Genomic DNA, 17,973 nt, shown 5'->3' with positions numbered 1-17,973 from the left:
GAAAGGAGAAAAAGGAGAAAAAAGGAGAAAGGAGAAAGGAGAAAGAAAGGAGAAAGAAAGGAGAAGGGAGAAGAAAGGAGAAGAAGGGAGAAGAAGGGAAGAGGGAGGAGGGAGGGAGGAGGGAGGAGGGAGAAGGGAAAGAGAAGGGAGAAAGGGAGAAAGGGAGAAGGAAGGGAGAAGGGAGATGGGAGAAGGAGGGAGAAGAAGAAGGGGAAAAGGAGAAAAGAAGAAGGAGAAAAGGAGAAGGAGAAAAGGAGAAGTGGAGGAGGAGGAGGAGAAGGAGAAAAGGAGAGAAAGAGAGGAGAGGAGGAGAGAAGGAGAGAAGGAGAGAAGGAGAGAAGGAGAGAAGGAGGAGGAGAGGAGAGGAGGAGAGGGAGAAGGAGAAGAAGGAGAAGAAGGAGAAGAAGGAGAAGAAGGAGAAGGAGAAGGAGAAAGAGAAGGAGAAGGAGAAAAGGGAGAGAAGGAGAAGGAAGGGAAAGGAGGAGGAGGAGGAGGAGGAGGAGGAGGAGGAGAAGGAGAAGGAGAAGGAAGGAGAAGGAGAAGGAGAAGGAGGAGAAGGAGAAGGAAGGAGAGAAGGAGAAGGAGAAGGAGAAGGAGAAGGAGGAGAAGGAGAAGGAGAAGGAGAAGGAGAAGGAGAAGGAGAAGGAGAAGGAGAAGGAGAAGGAGGAGAAGGAAGGGAAAGGAGGAGGAGGAGAAGGAGAAGGAAGGAGAAGGAGAAGGAGGAGAAGGAGAAGGAAGGAGAGAAGGAGAAGGAGAAGGAGAAGGAGAAGGAGAAGGAGAAGGAGAAGAAGGAGAAGGAAGGAGGAGGAGAAGGAAGGAGAAGGAGAAAGAAGGGAGAAAAGGGAGAAAAGGGAGAAAAGGGAGAAAAGGGAGAAGGGAGAAGGGAGAAGGGAGAAGGGAGAAGGGAGAAGGGAGAAGGGAGAAGGGAGAAGGGAGAAGGGAGAAGGGAGAGAGAAGGGAGAAGGGAGAAGAAGGGAGGAGAAGGAAGAAGAAGGAAGGAGAAGGAGGAGGAGAAAGGAGGAGAAAGGAGAAGGAGAAAGGAGAAGGAAGGAGAAGGAGGAGGAGGATGATGAAGAGGAGGAGGAGGAGGAGGAGGAGGAGGAGGAGAAGGAGAAGGAGAAGGAGAAGGAGGAGAGAAGGAGAAGGAAGGAGAAGGGAGAAGGAGAAGGAGGAGAAGGAAGGAGAAGGAGAGAGAAGGAGAAGGAGGAGGAGGAGGAGGAGGAGGAGGAGGAGGAGGAGAAGGAGAAGGAGGAGAAGGAAGGAGAAGGAGAGAGAAGGAGAAGGAGAAAAGGAGAAGGAGAAGGAAGGAAGGAAGGAAGGAGGAGGAGGAGAAGGAGGAGGAAGAGGAGGAGGAGGAGGAGGAGGAGGAGGAGGAGGAGGAGGAGGAGGAGGAGGAGGAAAATAGAACAGGAATTTTGTGGTAAAAGAGCTAAAAAGAAACAAACACATTATACAACACAAAAGGAAATTTATTTAAATTCAGTTTTACCCCAAAGATATAATTTTAGTCACATATTTATGTGTGAATATATTCAGGTAATTGATAGGTAGGTAGGTAGGTAGATAGATAGATAGATAGATAGATAGATAGACAGACACACAGAGGGACAGAGACAGAGAAAAGAGTTAATATCTGGGACAGAAACTTAGTGGTAGAATGCTTGCATAGAATGCTCAAAGCCCTAGGTCCAATTCCAGTGTTGCCCCACAAAAAAGACAGGAAGATGGCAGAGAAGTCTAGTGAAGTGGGTAGATGAACTGAATCAAAATTTGATTAGTCACCACTATAATACTAAGTTTGCAGACATTTGGTTCAGTGAGTCTTACTCTGCCAAATTTAATGCTTTCTTGAAGTGAAAACTCCAGGGAAGAAAATAAAGCTTCCATTTTTCCAAATTAATATTCCCAGTTTTTGTGGTTCCCTGGTGTCTTTAACCAGGTTTGGCGAATTGACTTTTAAATACATAAGCATTTTAAAAGCAGAGTGTTAAACTAGTGAGTTAGCAGTGGTGACACTATTCCCAAGGGAAATCAGCTAAGACAGGCAGAGATTGAATTATCTTCTTTAGCTCCTGTCCCCATTATATTGCTGTAGTTTATAACATATACACCAGCTTACTTATTTAGAAAATAAATAAAAAATAGGTGGGGCAAGCTATTTACTTCTCTTGGAGAACCCTTTAGTGGTCCTATTGTGCAAGGTTACTGCCATCTTAGGCAAATCATTTGCCCACCACTATGAAAAATGCAAAGAATGATCATATCAAGAAGGGTTTCTTATACATCAGAGACTAGAAAAAAAGAACTCACTCCAAAGCAAAGAGAGCAGAAGTCCTCTCCTTCTTGAGAAGCACATCGGAACAATGTGAGCAGTTAAGCTAATTCCACCTGAAGTATGTCGTTTGGTAGAGGTCTTGTCTACTATGAACAAGGCACTGGGGTTCAACTACCAAGTACCAGAATCTCTTTGCTTTTGAAGAATATGGGTGTTTTGTCTGTATATCTGGACATCACTTGAGTACCTGGTACCTTCAAAAGCCAGAGGAGGCCAAGATTCAGATCCCCTAGAACTGGAATTGCAGATGGTTGTGAGTTGCCACATGGGTATTGGGAATCATACCCAGGTCATCTACAAGAGTAGCCAGTGCTCTTAGTCACTCCATCATCTTGCCAGCCCTAAGTACTAAACACAGTTTGAAAATAAAAATAAGTCTCTCTTGAGCCCATACATACACTTGGGTCTGTCTTCTGCAACTCTTTGAGATGTCCATACACATGCTCTGGTATATTTTACTATCTTCTGGGTGTCTCTTTTTTTTCTTAGCTGTTCTGCTTTAGCCTATATTAAAATATCTTAGGAACACACAACTCTAAGGATACTTACAACTCAAAATTAAGAGCATGAGTTCCTTAGTCATGTCACACAATACAATATTTTGTTGTACCTTACTGCATGTAACAACATTTAGGCTAATATATGAAAATATAAGTATGCTTAAAATGTATTCCACGTATTTCAGAACACAGTGAGCCAGAAAACGTTAAGAAAATGAAGGATTACTTAGAGCCACTGCTTAAGACTCCAGTGTATAATCCTTTAGGCCTCAACTTAACCATAAAGGTAAATTGACAGCTTTATCATTTTTACCATGTAGAGTTCAAAGTAAAGCATGTATAATAAAGTAAGATTGAAAGATTACAAGCTGATGAATAGTGTAAATAGCAGCTTTAAAGTATATAGAAAAATCTTTATTTTAAAAAAAATTTCTCTTGGTTTCTTATTTTTCAATGAATCAGAATATTTAGTGGAATGTTAATTTACTATTTTGTAAGAGATAAACCAGATCAGTTGGCTAAGGGGAGCAGAAAAGTTGTTTCCACTAGCTAGGGATCTCAGGAATAAAGCCCAAGTAAGTCTGGAAAACAGGAGAAATGGGGAGAAACATTAAAACTACAGAAATTTAGTAGTGACACAAAGTGTTCCTAAAAGTCAAGTAGTTTTATGTTTCTTTCATTCTCGTAGATGTAGTCTCATAAAAGTGGCTCTCCTGGGTACTTTAGTTGAAATAAACACATATGTTGAGGATGACCATCTGTGTTTGTTCCACAGGGCTCTGAACTGTTTCACTTCAAGGTGTCTCTGGTTCCTGGAGTCAGCTTTTGTGAATTAAATGAAGAATTCCAGGTATAGTAAATGCAAAACTTACAAAATGAGATGAGTGGGAAAATGACACAATTCTGAACAATCCAAATTATGGATAAAGACAACAGGGGTAATATTTGTATGCTGGATAAGGTTTGATCAGGGTGTGGCAGGGATCAGAGTGTGGGTGGTAGCAGATGCTAAATGTCCACAGAATTCTGGGTAGAATTTTGCTGTGTGGTTAGTTGTGGGGATCAGACAATGTCTAGTGTTTTACATAACCACTTTGCTTTTACTTTTAGATTTATGTCGACGACGTACCATTGCCTTTTCCTGGACACACACTAATAGCTGTTGCAACATCTGTAGTGCTAGGGGGATTAATTTTTATAGCATTTGTGTTCCAGCTGCGTAACATCCACCCACTGAGAGCATTGAAGAGATGTATTAGGGGAAATCCCACATTTACCTCAACTACAACTGTCAGCCCATAATTGAAAGTCTATATAATTAACAAATGACAATCACAATGCTACAGAATTATTATACTATTATAATTCTAGTTCCTGATGGCCAGCAGTTCCACATTGCATTTTCTTATTTTTAAAATACGTAAAACATTGTTTCAGTACTTACATGGAATGGGATTTTTTTGGATTGTTTTCTAAAATATAAAGTGATAACCAATTCTGTGTGGAGTGGGTTTTCTGCAATATATAGCTTTTATGCTCTAGAGGTCATTTTGTAGGGCCAGGTTTTAGATGAAATTGTGATATAGTGAGGGCATCAGTACACAATGGGAGCCAGGTATGGAGAGGCTCATCAGTGGATGAGGAAATAGGGCAATATTTTACATCCTGAAAACCTTTCCTCAAGCTCCTTCTAATGTTTGATTGTGGGTCGCTGTATCTGTGTCTGAAATAACTCCTTGTAGCCTATCAGACCACCAAGAATTAAAGCTGGAATTCAACAACAGAAAGCCTACGAACTCATGAAAACTGAACAACTCTCTATTCAATGATCTCTCTGTCAGGGAAGAAATAAAGAAAGGAATTAAAGACTTTCCAGAATTCAATGAAAGTGAAGGCACAATATATTAGAGCTTATAGGACACAATGAAAACAGTCCTGAGAGGAAAGTTCATAGCACTAAGTGCATTCATAAAGAACTTGGAGAGGTTTCACAGTAATGATTTAAAATTAAACCTGAAAACTCTAGAAGAAGCAGTGTTTATGTGCTGAATAAAATTTGAAGAGGATGTAGCAGGGATCAGAGTGTGGGTAGGAGGGGATGCCAAATGTCCACAGAATTCTGGGTGGAATTTTGCACAACCTAAGAGGAGTAGTTGGCAGGAAATAAGCAAACTTAGAGCTGAAATGAATCATTTATAAACAAAGGGAACATTACAAAAAAAAAAATCAACAAAACCAAGAGAGGTAGTTCTCTGAGAAAATCAACAAGATAGAAAAACTCTTAGCCAAACTAAATAAAAGACAAATAGACATTGCCCAAATTAACAAAAACAGAAATGAAAATGGAGAAAGGAAAAAAAAAAACAGAAACTGAAGAATTAAAAAAAAAATTAGTTCTTATTTCAAAAGCCTGTACTCCACAAAATTGTAAAATCTAAATAAAATATATAATTATCTAGATAGATATACTTACCAAAGTTAAATCATGATCAGGTAAACTAAGTAATCTGATAACCCCCAAGGAAATACAAAAAAGGCACAGGATCAGGTGGTTTTAGCACAAAATTCTACCAGACTTTCAAAGAACTATACCAATACTCCTCAAACTATTTCATAAAATATAAAAACAAACAAACAAACATTTCCAAACTCATTCCATGAGGCCACAATCACCAGATCCATAAAACACACATTTTCACAAAGAAAGAGAATTTCAGACCGACTTCTCTTATGAACATTGATGCAAAAATACTCAATAAAATACTCTCAAACTGAATCCAAGAACATATCAAAGACACCATCCAATATGATCAATGAAACTTCATCCCAAGGATGCAGGAATGCTTTAGTATAAGTATATGAAAACCCATCAACACAATCCACCATATAAACAAACTGAGAGAACACAGTCACAAGATCTCATTAGATCTTGAAAAGCCTTTGACAAATGAAGTATACTACTTCATTGTAAAGTCTTGGAGAGATCAGGAATACAAGGCCCATACCTAAACACAATAAAGGCAAAAACAACAATACAATAGTCAACATCAAATTAAATGATAAAGCCTAAAGCAATTCCACTAAAAGCAGGGACAAGACCAGACTAGCCACTCTCTCCCTATCTCATCAATGTAGTAATTGAAGTCCTAGCTAGAAGAATAAGACAACTAAAGAAGGTCAAAGCAATACATATTTTTTTAAAAAGTCTAAGTATTGCTATTCACAAATGATATGATAGTATACATAAGTAATCACAAAATTTCTACCAGAGAACACCTACAGCTGATAAACACCTTCAGCAAAGTATCTGGATACAAAATTAACTCAAAGAAATCAGTAGCCCTCCTTTACATAAGTGATATATAGTCTGAGAAAGATGTTAGGGAGATAGTGCTCTTCACAATAGCCACAAATAATATAAAATATCTTGCTGAAAGACTTGTATAACAAGAACTTCAAGTCTCTGAAGAAATTCAAGAAGATATCAGAAGATAGAAATAATCTCTTATGCTCATAGATCAGTAGAATTAACATAGTAAAATGGCTATCTTACCAACAGCAATCTATAGATTCAATGCAATTACCATCAAAATTCCAATACAATTATTTTTTACTTTTTATTGAATATTATATTTACATTTCAGATATTATCCCCTTCCCCCCCACAAACACCCAGGAACCCCCTATTCCATCCCCCTCCTCCTGCTTCTATAAGAATATGCCCCTCCCCCAGCCCTCCCACTCTCACCTCCCCACCTGCAATTTCCCCCACACTGGGGCATCCAGCCTTCACTGGACCAAGGACTTCCTCACCCACCTATGTCTGACAATGCCATCCTCCCCTACATATACAGCTGTGTGGTTTAGACCCTGGGAGCTCTGGTTGGTTGGTATTGTTGCTCTCCTCATGGGGCCACAAACCCTTTCAGCTCCTTCAGTCTTCTCTCTCACTCCTCATTGGAAACCCCATGATCAGTTCAATGGTTAGCTGTGAGAATACTCCTCTGTATATTTCAGGCTCTGGCAGACCTCTAAGGAGACAGCTATATCAGCCTCCTATCAGCATGCACTTCCTGGCACCCACATCAGTGTCTACCTTTGGTGACTGCACATGGGATGGATACCCAGGTGGAATGGTCTCCAGACAGCCCCTCCTTCAGTTTCTGTCCCACACTTTGTCTCCATATTTGCTCCCTTGAGTATTTTGTTACCCCTTCTAAGAAGGACTAAAACACCCACACTTGGTCTTCCTTCTTCATGAGCTTCATGTGGTCTGTGAGTTGAATCTTGGGTATTTCAAGCTTCTGGGCTAATATCCAATTATCAGTGAGTGAATATCATGTGTGTTCTTTTGTGATTGGGTTACCTCACTCGGGATAATATTTTCTAGTTCCATCCATTTACCTAAGAATTTCTCAAATTCATTGTTTTTAATAGCTGAGTAATATTCCATTGTATAAATGTACCATATTTTCTGTATCCCTCTGTTGAAGGACATCTGGGTTCTTATCAGGGAAATGCAAATCAAAATAATCCTGAGATTCCACCTTACACCAGTTAGAATGGCTAAGATCAAAAACTCAGGTGATAGCAGATGCTGGTGAGGATGTGGAGAAAAAGGAACACTCCTCCATTGTTGGTGGGATTGCAAGCTGGTACAACCACTCTGGAAATCAGTCTGGTGGTTCTTCAGAAAACTGGATATAACATTACCTGAGGACCCAGCTATACCACTCCTGGGCATATACCCAGATGCTCCAACATATAACAAGGACACATGCTCCAATACAATTCTTTACAGACCATGAACAACAATTCTCAACTTCATATAGAAAAATGAACAACCCAGGATAGCTAAAACAGTACTGAACAATAACAGAACTTCTGCAGGTACACCATCCCTGACTTTGAGCTTTACTACAGAGTAATAGTAATAAAAACTGGATGGTAACAGTAATAGTGAAGCCATAGAGAAATAATGCATGTTCATATCAAGTCTCACCTTAAATTATATCTTACAAGGCTACAAGTGGACTCTTCTGAGCATTCCAAGTATGTGTTTAGAGCTATCATGTGATGAAAAGGGATCTTAGTAACTGAGTGGCCAGAAAGACTCACTGTCTAAAATAATCTTAACCATAAATTCTGTCCTGTGATACTGGAACTGGGACTCTTTCACATGTGTGTATATTTGTGCACATCTGACTGCTTTGTACCTTTGTTGTTTTCATTTTCAGATTATGTTAACATGCTGATTTAGTTCCACCGAAGACCTCAAAAAAAATGTATCAGTGTTCCAAGTAGTTGACTCTTAGACCCAGTGTTCTGAGGGCGAATGGGTTTAGGCTTCTCAGTCAGAACACTTAATGGCCACTATCAAGAACATAAACTTTGACTTCTTTATCTCAAAGAGGAAACAGTATCAGGCAGTATTGAAATTCCCAAGAGCATTTGGCCCAGTTAATAATCAGATGGCTCCCCTTTCTGGTTATGGGACATGACCTTCGTTACCTTTTTCAAAGTGACCTGGTCTGCGGTCATTCTGTGGTGTAAATGTTGCTCTTGTCTTTCATTGCTAACAGGCCACTTTCATACTCAACAGTTGTGAGACACACATGGGTGTCTCCTCTTTTTTAGTATTCATCTATGTCACCTGAGATATCATTTATTTCACACCTATATTTGCTGTGATCAGATTACTCTGTTCTTGTTAATAAAAGTGCTGCTGTGTTTGAGCATTATCTATTGGAACTTCTTCAGTGGGTTTTATAAGGCTCCCCTGCTCTATGGAATTAGAAATGGGGCTGCTTTTCTGTTGAACACAATCAGTGTCTGCAGTGTCTCTCCAGAGGACTGGACACCCTGCCACAGGAATAACTGTCACTTAGGAATCCATTACATCTCCTTTGCTTAAGGACGGTTTTTTTAAGTTGACCAACAGAATCTTGGTGTTCTAAACTTTGAGAATTTTGGTCTAAGACATTATGGTGAAATACATACATAGTCCTTTTAGTTGGCATTACTAGAAGCATTTGATACTGTCATTGCTAAGCCACAGAAACCTCATTTCAAGTAAATTATTTATCTAAACTGAAAAAAAAGAAATAATGCTTACTAGCTTGCTCTCTTTGATTTGCTCAGCTGCTTTCTTGTGAAACCCAGGACCATCAGTTTAGGGGTGCCCCATCCCCCCATGGGCTGGTTCCTCCCACACCAATCATTAATTAAGAAAATGCCCTTACAGGATTGCCTACAGCGCACTCTTAAAATGGTATCTTCTCAATTGGGAGTCCTTCCTCTCACATCACTCTAATCTGTGTCACCTTGACATTAAGGTAGCCAGTACAGTGTATACAAAGTACCATAATCATGCCCTATACTTTACTGTATGCATCTTTTCCCTTGGCTGCTCCTAAGCTTTATAATACACTGCTATATAAATAAAATACTCCCTTAGGTTCTATGATCTATCCTAAGAAAAATTATGAGGAAGGGTTAGTTATAGCAAGTTGTAACACATAACCAAATAAGACATTTTTTACGGTGAACCTGAAATCTTATGACTTGTGATTAGAATATGAAGTAAAGCTGGGCCTGGGACAGGGTGGAATCAGCCTTGTGAAAGCAAGAAAGAATAGAAACTCTTGAGATAATGGAAAAAAGAATTCCAATGTAAGCAAAGAGACTTTGCTTTTTCTAACTTACAGAGTCAGTCATAAAGCATACCTTAGGAAACTTTGGGAACCTGGGAGAACACACTTTGAGAAGCACACTGCATTCTTCCCTGTTTTATGTAATTTTCTTCCTAGTCTATTGAATGATATAACAAAATAAATGGTGTTGGCAGAATTCCATCCCTAGGAAAACATAAGTAACCTCCTGATAAGTTCCCAACAACAAATCAAAGTTCACCAAAATCCAACCAGTGGGAACTAATAGATTTGTTTGGATCACTTACAGAGCATGCTTAGGGTTGTTTACAATGTGTGGGTAGCTGTCAGAAGCCATCTAGGAAAGGCTAAAGACATGCAAGTGAATTTTCAAGAGATGGCCCACTATTTTGCTTGGCCTAGGATGGGTGAGCTCTGTGAGGCAAAGTCCCAAGAGATTTCATCCCAAAATTGCTTCCTGCTGTGAATATGCCTTTTCTGTCACTATTAAATACCCTAATGATTCCTGGCATTAGCCCAGTTCATTGGGTAGATTTTTTGCAGACTAACATGAAGATGTACTCTCATGTAGTGATGCTGTATAGACAAATGAATGATTTAATAATTCCTAATTATGAAATTATATTTATTTATTATTAATTATAATTATTAATTATGATTTATTAATTATTGAAATTATTTATAGAATTTCTAAAATTATACAAGTAATTTCAAGTCTTCTATAGTATAAAAGCTGCAAATAAGAGCTTTGTGAACCTTCATGTGCCACAGGCTAATCACACTAAAAGAAAACAGGTTTAGAACAAATTTATGGTGAAATAAAACATTACTTCTAGGTTAGGTATAAGACCATTATCCAGTAACCAAACTGGGAATGAACAATTTATAAAATATTGACTATTTATTCAAAACTTCAAAACTAATAAGATACAGGCAGATGATATGTCTCTTGACAAAACCATGCTAACTTGTGACATAAAAATTATTGCTTTGGTGCTGGAGAGATGTTAAGAGCACTGACTGTTCTTCCAGAGGTCCTAAATTCAATTCCCAGCAACCACATGGTGGTTCATAACCATCTATAATGGGATCCAATGTCTTCTCTTTGGCTGTGTTTGAAGACAGGACAATATACTCACATATATTAAAATAAATAAATCTTAAAAAATATTGCTTTAACTTACAATGAACTTATGTGGCTAGTAACAGATAATGTTTGGTGAGATACTAGTCTTAATCGAAATACATGTAAACATTTCTGCTGTTATTCCTTTTCTCTTAATCATTTATGACATGAATTATTGCCTTAAACTTACTAAGGACTTATGGGAATGTATTAGTATTTACAAAATCATATAATCAATTACCTTGCTGTAATGGTTCTGCCTGATAGTTGTATGAGGTAATTTTTTAGAGACAATATACATATATACATACAAATATATATAAATGTGTTGATAATTATTCAGTAATGCTTTTAATAGTCTCATGTCATGGGATTTTAAGGTCATCATTCTTCAGTTTTGAGGATAGAAGATAATTTTTTCAAAAAGTCTGCTTCTTATGATATAATGATTTATTTCAGCAAAAGTAAGTTTAATTGATTGTGACACTAAGTTGACCTTCAGTTTAATTTCTGGGTTTTTTAACTTCTTTGATTATATAATGTATGCTGTTTTAATCATGAAATGACTAAAGTTGTAAATGAGTCACATTACATATTTAAATACATAAAACATCATTGTTCATATTGAGATTTTATATTGTTTTTTTTATTTGCAAAGTAAACCAGAGAAAGCATGATTATAAGAAAAAAATTGCTGTATGGATAAAATGCCTTGTGTATCCAATTAAAGAATTAAATGAAAATGAAAGAAGTAGGAAAGGTTTGGTTGATCCCTTAACTGACACATACATATCCAAGAACTCTGGTAGCACGAACGCATCATTACTGACTGCCCATCTGGAAATCTTGGTTTCTTTTGTCAGCTGACTCAATGACAAGCAATTTTAATACCACTCGTTTGACTCTTTAATGTACCTCCCTTTTTAATACTTAGTGGTTCTTATTTCCTGCTTTCAAAGGAAACATGCTTGGATTCCTTCAACTACCTTCTAGCATACCTACAAGTGTAGTTTTGCTTTTATCTATTCTTTCCACCTCATGTTGGATAGCCAGACCTTGTAAATTCTGAATCCATTCTTCTCAGCCTTTTCTAGGGTGATGGTCTATTTATTAGGCCCTGTTTTCCCTATTTGTTGTGCTTCCTGTACTGGATTCTTTGAGTTATACAGACATAATTTGTAGTGTAGGTTTCAATATTGACAAAGGAAACCTATAAAAATTACAGTGGAAAAAATGTCCAGTTTTGTGTGTTGAAATTGCAATCCTTATAAAATGGATGGTATAGGAAGTTAGTGTTTGGGACATGCTTAGGTCTTTAGAATGGAGCTCTCATGGATGGGATAAATGTTCTTTCAAAACAGAGTCAAGAGTGATGGATATTTGGCCTTTCTGCCATGGAAAATTACATAAGAATATGACTGAGGCAGCATGCCTTCATCAGAAACTGATTTATCAGCACCTTGTTATCAGGCTTCTCAGACTCCAAAACTGTTTGTAATCTACATAGTTGTTATAGAAGATAGTCCTCTAAGCAAAACAGCTATAATCTTCCTGAGATCATCTGTGCCTACTTTTGAGAGAGCATTATGTTTGGAACTGTTGACTGTGGACATTTCTTGAGGGGAGAGGGGTGTATGAGGGATTCCAGGTCCTCCTGTGAGCCATTTGTGTGCAACTCTGAGCTAATTGCATGTAGTATGCTGAAGAAGGTTAATTGGAGACTCCATCCTTATAGTTATGGGGGACCTATCATTTACACTGGATGAAGACTTTATGGTACAGCAGCTTTGTAGCCACCTGTCAGGGAGCTGTCCCCATCTTTACAAATACTGTTGAGTTGAGACACATCATTGGACAAAGGTCAAATACTGATGTTGTCTGGCCTTGTAAGTCTTTCTTACTTTTCTAAGGGCCATAAGCTCATGGCCTCTGGAAATTTAACTCTCTTGCTGTTCTGTGGCTAAAAGCCACTGGTTTCTGGTAATCGGCTTGTGCTGTTAGCAGCAGAGGACTAGGTAAAGAAGTTTTAGTTGCTAGGGCTCTTTTCTTTCTGGCTTGAGACCCCCTTACTGGCCAGGTGAGGTGCTTGGAGCTTGTTAACTCTTTTTGAACTAGAGGGAAAAAAAGAGAATGAAAGACAGGAAAGGGAAAATTGAAGCATCTGGAAAAAACACTTGCTCTGGATGAAGCAGAATGACAGCCTTTATTTATTTTCTATTTATGTATATATACTAAATGAATGCCAAGTAATAAGGTCATTTTTTGACATGGGATGTAACTTTCTGTGTTATCTGAGTTTATAAATCCATTGTTGGCGCCAGGCAGTGGTGGCGCACACCTTTAATCCCAGCACTTGGGAGGCAGAGGCAGGTGGATTTCTGAGTTCAAGGCCAGCCTGGTCTACAGAGTGAGTTCCAGGACAGCCAGAACTACACAGAGAAACCCTGTCTCGAAAAACCAAAAACCAAAAACCAAAAACCAAAAAAAAAAAAAAAAAAAAAAAACCCAAAAACAAAAAACCAAAAAACCAAAAACCAAAAAAACCAAAAAAACAAATAAATCCATTGTTGACTAATCTCCTTCCTGTTGCAGAAAATAGCTGTAATCTGGGAGAAGTTAGTTCTTCTAGTCCTCCAGAATGTGTAGGAAAAACTTACAAAGTTTTATTTTAATAACATATTAATATTTTATAATAATATAATATTAATTGATTTACTAATACTAGTTAATTTTTTATAATAACATAATGGGTGGAGGGGAAAAAACTATGGTGGCTGAGAAAGTCTTCATGCCATATATATCAAGTTAATACCTTCAGGAGATCATGAATTTATTGTAAAAAAAAAAAACCAAACATGCACCAATACCATGAAACATAAAGGCCATGCTGTGTGGGCAAGGACAGTTTGCTGAGAATGAAATCAATGAGGACAATTTTAGAGAATCCTTCACATTTGCTATTGAGAGATGCATATATTTTACCCACAAAGTCAGCTACACTAATAGCTTCATTGAGATTCCTGAACTCCCAATTGTACCTAAAATTACCACTGGAGTTGCTGATGGCTTCAAACTGCCTATATTGTTAAATAAAATAAATCATATTAACTGTTAAATCATTTAGTATTCAACATCTGTAATTTGGTAATTTTTCCACACATAGCATATTGCTTGCATGCAACTGAGCAAATTAATTGTAGAACAGATTACTTCTGTTCTTCTGCACACCAATTTGTAGTTGCTATTTGAATTGGAATGTGTTTGTTATACCAACATATTAAAGATACTTCCAAAACCTGGGAAGTAAACAAGTATACCAATTCATTTTTAAAATGGAGAAAAGAAATGAAAGGCAGAAAAAAAAAACATTATTAAGAGAATAGCATTGTGTAAAATTAAATCAATGCCAAATAGTAATATTCTGACATGGTCTATAACTTTTTGTGCTCTCTCTCTCTCTCTCTCTCTCTCTCTCTCTCTCTCTCTCTCTCTCTCTCTCTTCTCTCTCTCTCTCACAGTTTAATATATATTAAATGATATAATTTATAAATGAATAATCCTCCTCCTGTTGTGAAGTTTAATTGGTTTCCAGCTGGCTTCCCAACAGCATCTTGGTTCCCTTTTCCTTGTTACAAGTAAGTAAAGGTCAAGAACAGCCTAAAAAATACAAAAGGAAATGATTTTTGCATACTACTTCAGTTATTGTTATTGGCTCCTAATTGTTTTTCTCTCTAAGAATACCTATTAACACAAGTGTTTGTATCTACATTTTCACATAAAAATTTCAAGGATACAATAAATATACATGTTTACATTCAATACATCTTCAGCTGAAAAATACTTGAGTAAAAAGTGATTAAAACATTAGAAAATCTTTCTAAGAAGAAACAAAGCACCCACACTTGGTCTTCCTTCTTCATGAGCTTCATGTGGTCTGTGAGTTGAATTTTGGGTATTTCAAACTTCTCGGCTAATACCAATTATCAGTGAGTGAATACCATGTGTGTTCATTTGTGACTGGGTTACCTCACTCAGGATGATATTTTCTTGTTTATCCATTTACCTAAGAATTTCTCAAATTCATTATTTTTAATAGCTGAGTAATACTTCATTGTTTAAATGTACCACATCTTTTGTATCCATTCCTCTGTTGAAGGACATCTGTGTTCTTTCCAGCTTCTGGCTATTATAAATAAGGCTGCTATGAACATAGTGGAGCATATGTCTTTGTTATATGTTGGAGCATCTTCTGAGTATATGCCCAGGAATGGTATAGCTGGGTCCTCAAGTAATGCTATGTCCACTTTTTTAAGGAACTGCCAGACTGATTTCCAGAGTGGTTGCACCATCTTGCAATCCCACCAACAATGGAGGAATGTTCCTCTTTCTCCACATCCTCGACAGCATCTACTATCACCTGAGTTTTTGAACTTAGCCATTCTGACTGGTGTGAGGTGGAATCTCAGTGTTGTTTTGATTTGCACTTTCCTGATGACTGGATGTTGAACATTTCTTTAGGTACTTTCCGGCCATTTGAGCTTCCTCACTTGAGAATTGTTTAGGGTGTACCCCATTTTAATAGGGTTATTTGGTTGTCTGGAGTATAATTTCTTGAGTTCTTTGTATATATTGGATATTAGCCTCTATCGGATGTAGGATTAGTAAAGATCTTTTCCCAATCTGTTGGTTGCTGTTTTGTCTTATTGACAATGTCCTTTGCCTTACAGAAGCTTTGCAATTTTATGAAGTCCCATTTGTGAACTCTTGATCTTAGAGCATAAGCCATACCAATTCTCTTCAAACTATTCCACAAAATAGAAATAGAAGGAACACTACCCAATTCATTCTTTGAAGCCACAATCATGCTAAACATCACAAAGACCCAACAAAAAGAGAACTTCAGACCAATCTTCCTTATGAATATCAATGCAAAAATATTCAATAAAATTCTGGCAAACCAAATCCAAGAACACATCAAAACACACTCACCCACCATGATCAAGTAGGCTTTATCCCAGGAATGCAGGAATGGTACAATATTCAGAAATCCATCAATGTAATCCACTATATAAACAAACTCAAAGAAAAAAAAAGCCACATGATCATCTTGCTATCATCATCATCATCTAGAAGCTGAGAAAGCATTTGACAAAAATCAACATTCTATCATGGTAAAAGTCTTGGAAAGATCAGGAATTCAAGGCCCATATCTAAACATAGTAAAAAGCAATATACAGCAAACCAGTAGCCAACATCAAACTAAATGGAGAGAAACTTGAAGCAATCCCACTAAGATCAGGGACTAGACAAGGCTGCCCACTCTCTCCCTACCTAATATTCAATATAGACTGGAAGTCCTAGCCAGAGCAATCAGACAACAAAAGGAAGTCAAAGGGATACAAATAGGAAAGAAAAAAGTCAAAATTTCACTATTTGCAGATATGACAGTATACTTAAGTGACCCCAAAACTTCTATCAGAGAACTCCTAAACCTGATAAACAACTTCAGCAAAGTGGCTGGACACGAAATCAACTCAAACAAATCAGTAGCCTTCCTCTACTCAAAGGATAAACAGACTGAGAAAGACATTAGGGAAATGACACCCTTCACAATAGTCACAAATAATATAAAATACCTTGGTGTGAATCTAACCAAACAAGTGAAAGATCTGTATGACAAGAACTTCAAGTTTCTGAAGAAAGAAATTGAAGAAGGTCTCAGAAGATGGAAAGATCTCCCATGCTCATGGATTGGCATGATAAATACAGTAAAAATGGCCATCTTGCCAAAAGCAATCTACAGATTCAATACAATCCCCATCAAAATCCCAAATCAATTCTTCATAGAGATAGAAAGAGCAATTTGCAAATTCATTTGGAATAACAAAAAACCCAGGATAGCAAAAACTATTCTCTACAATAAAAGAACTTCTGGAGGAATTACCATCCTTGACCTCAAAGTGTACTACAGAGCAATAGTGATTTTTAAAAAGGCATGGTATTAGTACAGAGACAGGCAAGAAGATCAATGGAATCGAATTGAAGATCCAGAAATGAACCCACACACCTATGATCACTTGATCTTTGACAAAGGAGCTAAAACTGTCAAGTGGGAAAAGGACAGCATTTTCAACAAATGGTGCTGGTTCAACTGGAGGTCATCATGTAGAAGAATGCAAATCAATCCATTCTTTTCTCCTTGTACAAAGCTCAAGTCCAAGTGGATAAAGGACCTCCACATAAAACCAGATACACTGAAACTAATAGAAGATAAGTTAGTGAAGACCCTCGAATACCTAGGCATAGGTGAAAAGCTCCTGAACAGAACACCAATGATTTTGAATATGTTAAAAACAAAAGTAAAACCAATATAGAAATACCTATCTAGGATTGATATTTTTATAGATTTTATAATCCATTAAGTTGGCCTAATACTACTACCCTTTTATCATATTTTGGCACTATTTTAAAACATTTCATTCACTTTGTATGCCTGATAGAACTCATTACATGTTTTAGAAAGTATGTTCTAAAAGAATGTTAAGCTGTCTCTTCACTAAATTAATGTCCGAAGTCTTCAAGATGGATTTAACTTGTGCCACTTGATAACAACCTTTTCCGGATTTGTAATTGTCTCTTTCCACTGGTTCACTGCTTCAATGTTATCACTGTCTTCACTTATCCAGAGCTGTAAAGAACAGTACAACCGTTCAACTTGATAATTATTAGCAACTGAGTTTAAATAAGTACTCTTACTGTTAGGAGATATTGACAAGTTTGGAAACATATCTTTAAATAAGTATCATTCCACGTTTTTTCAAAAGGGGCTTGATGATTTGACCCTTAAATGTTAAAATATTTAACCTGTTGAATCATCCTGGATTATTTGACCCAATTCAACTTAAGAATTAAAACTGAAATATTCTAGAAAATCACCTTGAGTACTCCTTCCTGTTCAATTAATCTAGGAGCTCAAATAAAATTGATCATTATTACTCAATAACATTGTTGCCAAGTTTTCTAAACTGAGGCAATGATTTTAACATAGAAGAAATGTGCCTTTGAGCTCCTTTTACATTAAAGGAAACTATAATCTTAATTGAAATCTAATAAATTGCCATTCTTAATCCATAATAATTTCATCATACTGATTACTTCTATAACTATAGAAGATGATACATGTGAATCATCTGGAGAAACTTGAAGTATTGTACAAATACAATGCATCACAAAGAGTTTATAACATGGAAACAAGATGGACAAACAACTGAAAAAACTTGAATCTTTGTCTTGGCTATAACACTCACAAATGCTGTAACCTTGGAATTAACTTACCTGAGA

At 37.2% G+C, this 17,973-nt stretch overlaps 2 protein-coding genes and 1 pseudogene across 11 annotated transcripts in view; 2 read left to right on the top strand and 1 right to left on the bottom strand.

The window, feature by feature from the left end:
• The window catches only part of Catsperb (catsper channel auxiliary subunit beta), a 143,110-nt gene extending 138,495 nt beyond the window's left edge, over nucleotides 1–4,615 (top strand). Inside the window, exons 24-26 of one of the 3 annotated variants that reach the window (XR_013106641.1) lie at nucleotides 3,021–3,121; nucleotides 3,611–3,685; nucleotides 3,946–4,330. Coding sequence is in view for 2 of the 3 variants with exons in the window: in XM_076921394.1 (XP_076777509.1) it covers nucleotides 3,021–3,121; nucleotides 3,611–3,685; nucleotides 3,946–4,137 (368 nt within the window). In the remaining variant the exon portion in view is untranslated. Of the gene's footprint in view, nucleotides 1–3,020; nucleotides 3,122–3,610; nucleotides 3,686–3,945 lie in introns of all 3 variants that reach the window. The other 2 variants (XM_076921394.1, XM_076921395.1) reach the window with 2 other exon arrangements.
• A 6,267-nt stretch (nucleotides 4,616–10,882) lies between these two features.
• Nucleotides 10,883–13,721, top strand: LOC143436566 (elongin-C pseudogene; annotated as a pseudogene).
• The window catches only part of Tc2n (tandem C2 domains, nuclear), an 82,758-nt gene continuing 76,041 nt past the window's right edge, over nucleotides 11,257–17,973 (bottom strand). For 6 of the 8 annotated variants that reach the window (XM_076921386.1, XM_076921391.1, XM_076921389.1 and 3 more), the window contains 2 exons: nucleotides 17,246–17,320; nucleotides 11,257–14,289 (listed from right to left, as the gene is read on the bottom strand). In XM_076921386.1, the coding sequence (XP_076777501.1) occupies nucleotides 14,176–14,289; nucleotides 17,246–17,320 (189 nt within the window). In that variant the 3' untranslated portion in view covers nucleotides 11,257–14,175. Of the gene's footprint in view, nucleotides 17,321–17,973 lie in introns of all 8 variants that reach the window. The other 2 variants (XM_076921392.1, XM_076921393.1) reach the window with 2 other exon arrangements.

The sequence above is a fragment of the Arvicanthis niloticus genome, chromosome 23, assembly GCF_011762505.2.
Source record: "Arvicanthis niloticus isolate mArvNil1 chromosome 23, mArvNil1.pat.X, whole genome shotgun sequence".
Taxonomy (NCBI): Eukaryota; Metazoa; Chordata; class Mammalia; order Rodentia; family Muridae; genus Arvicanthis; species Arvicanthis niloticus.
Note: the sequence above shows the minus strand (reverse complement) of the source record. Positions and strands in the feature narration are given on the sequence as shown.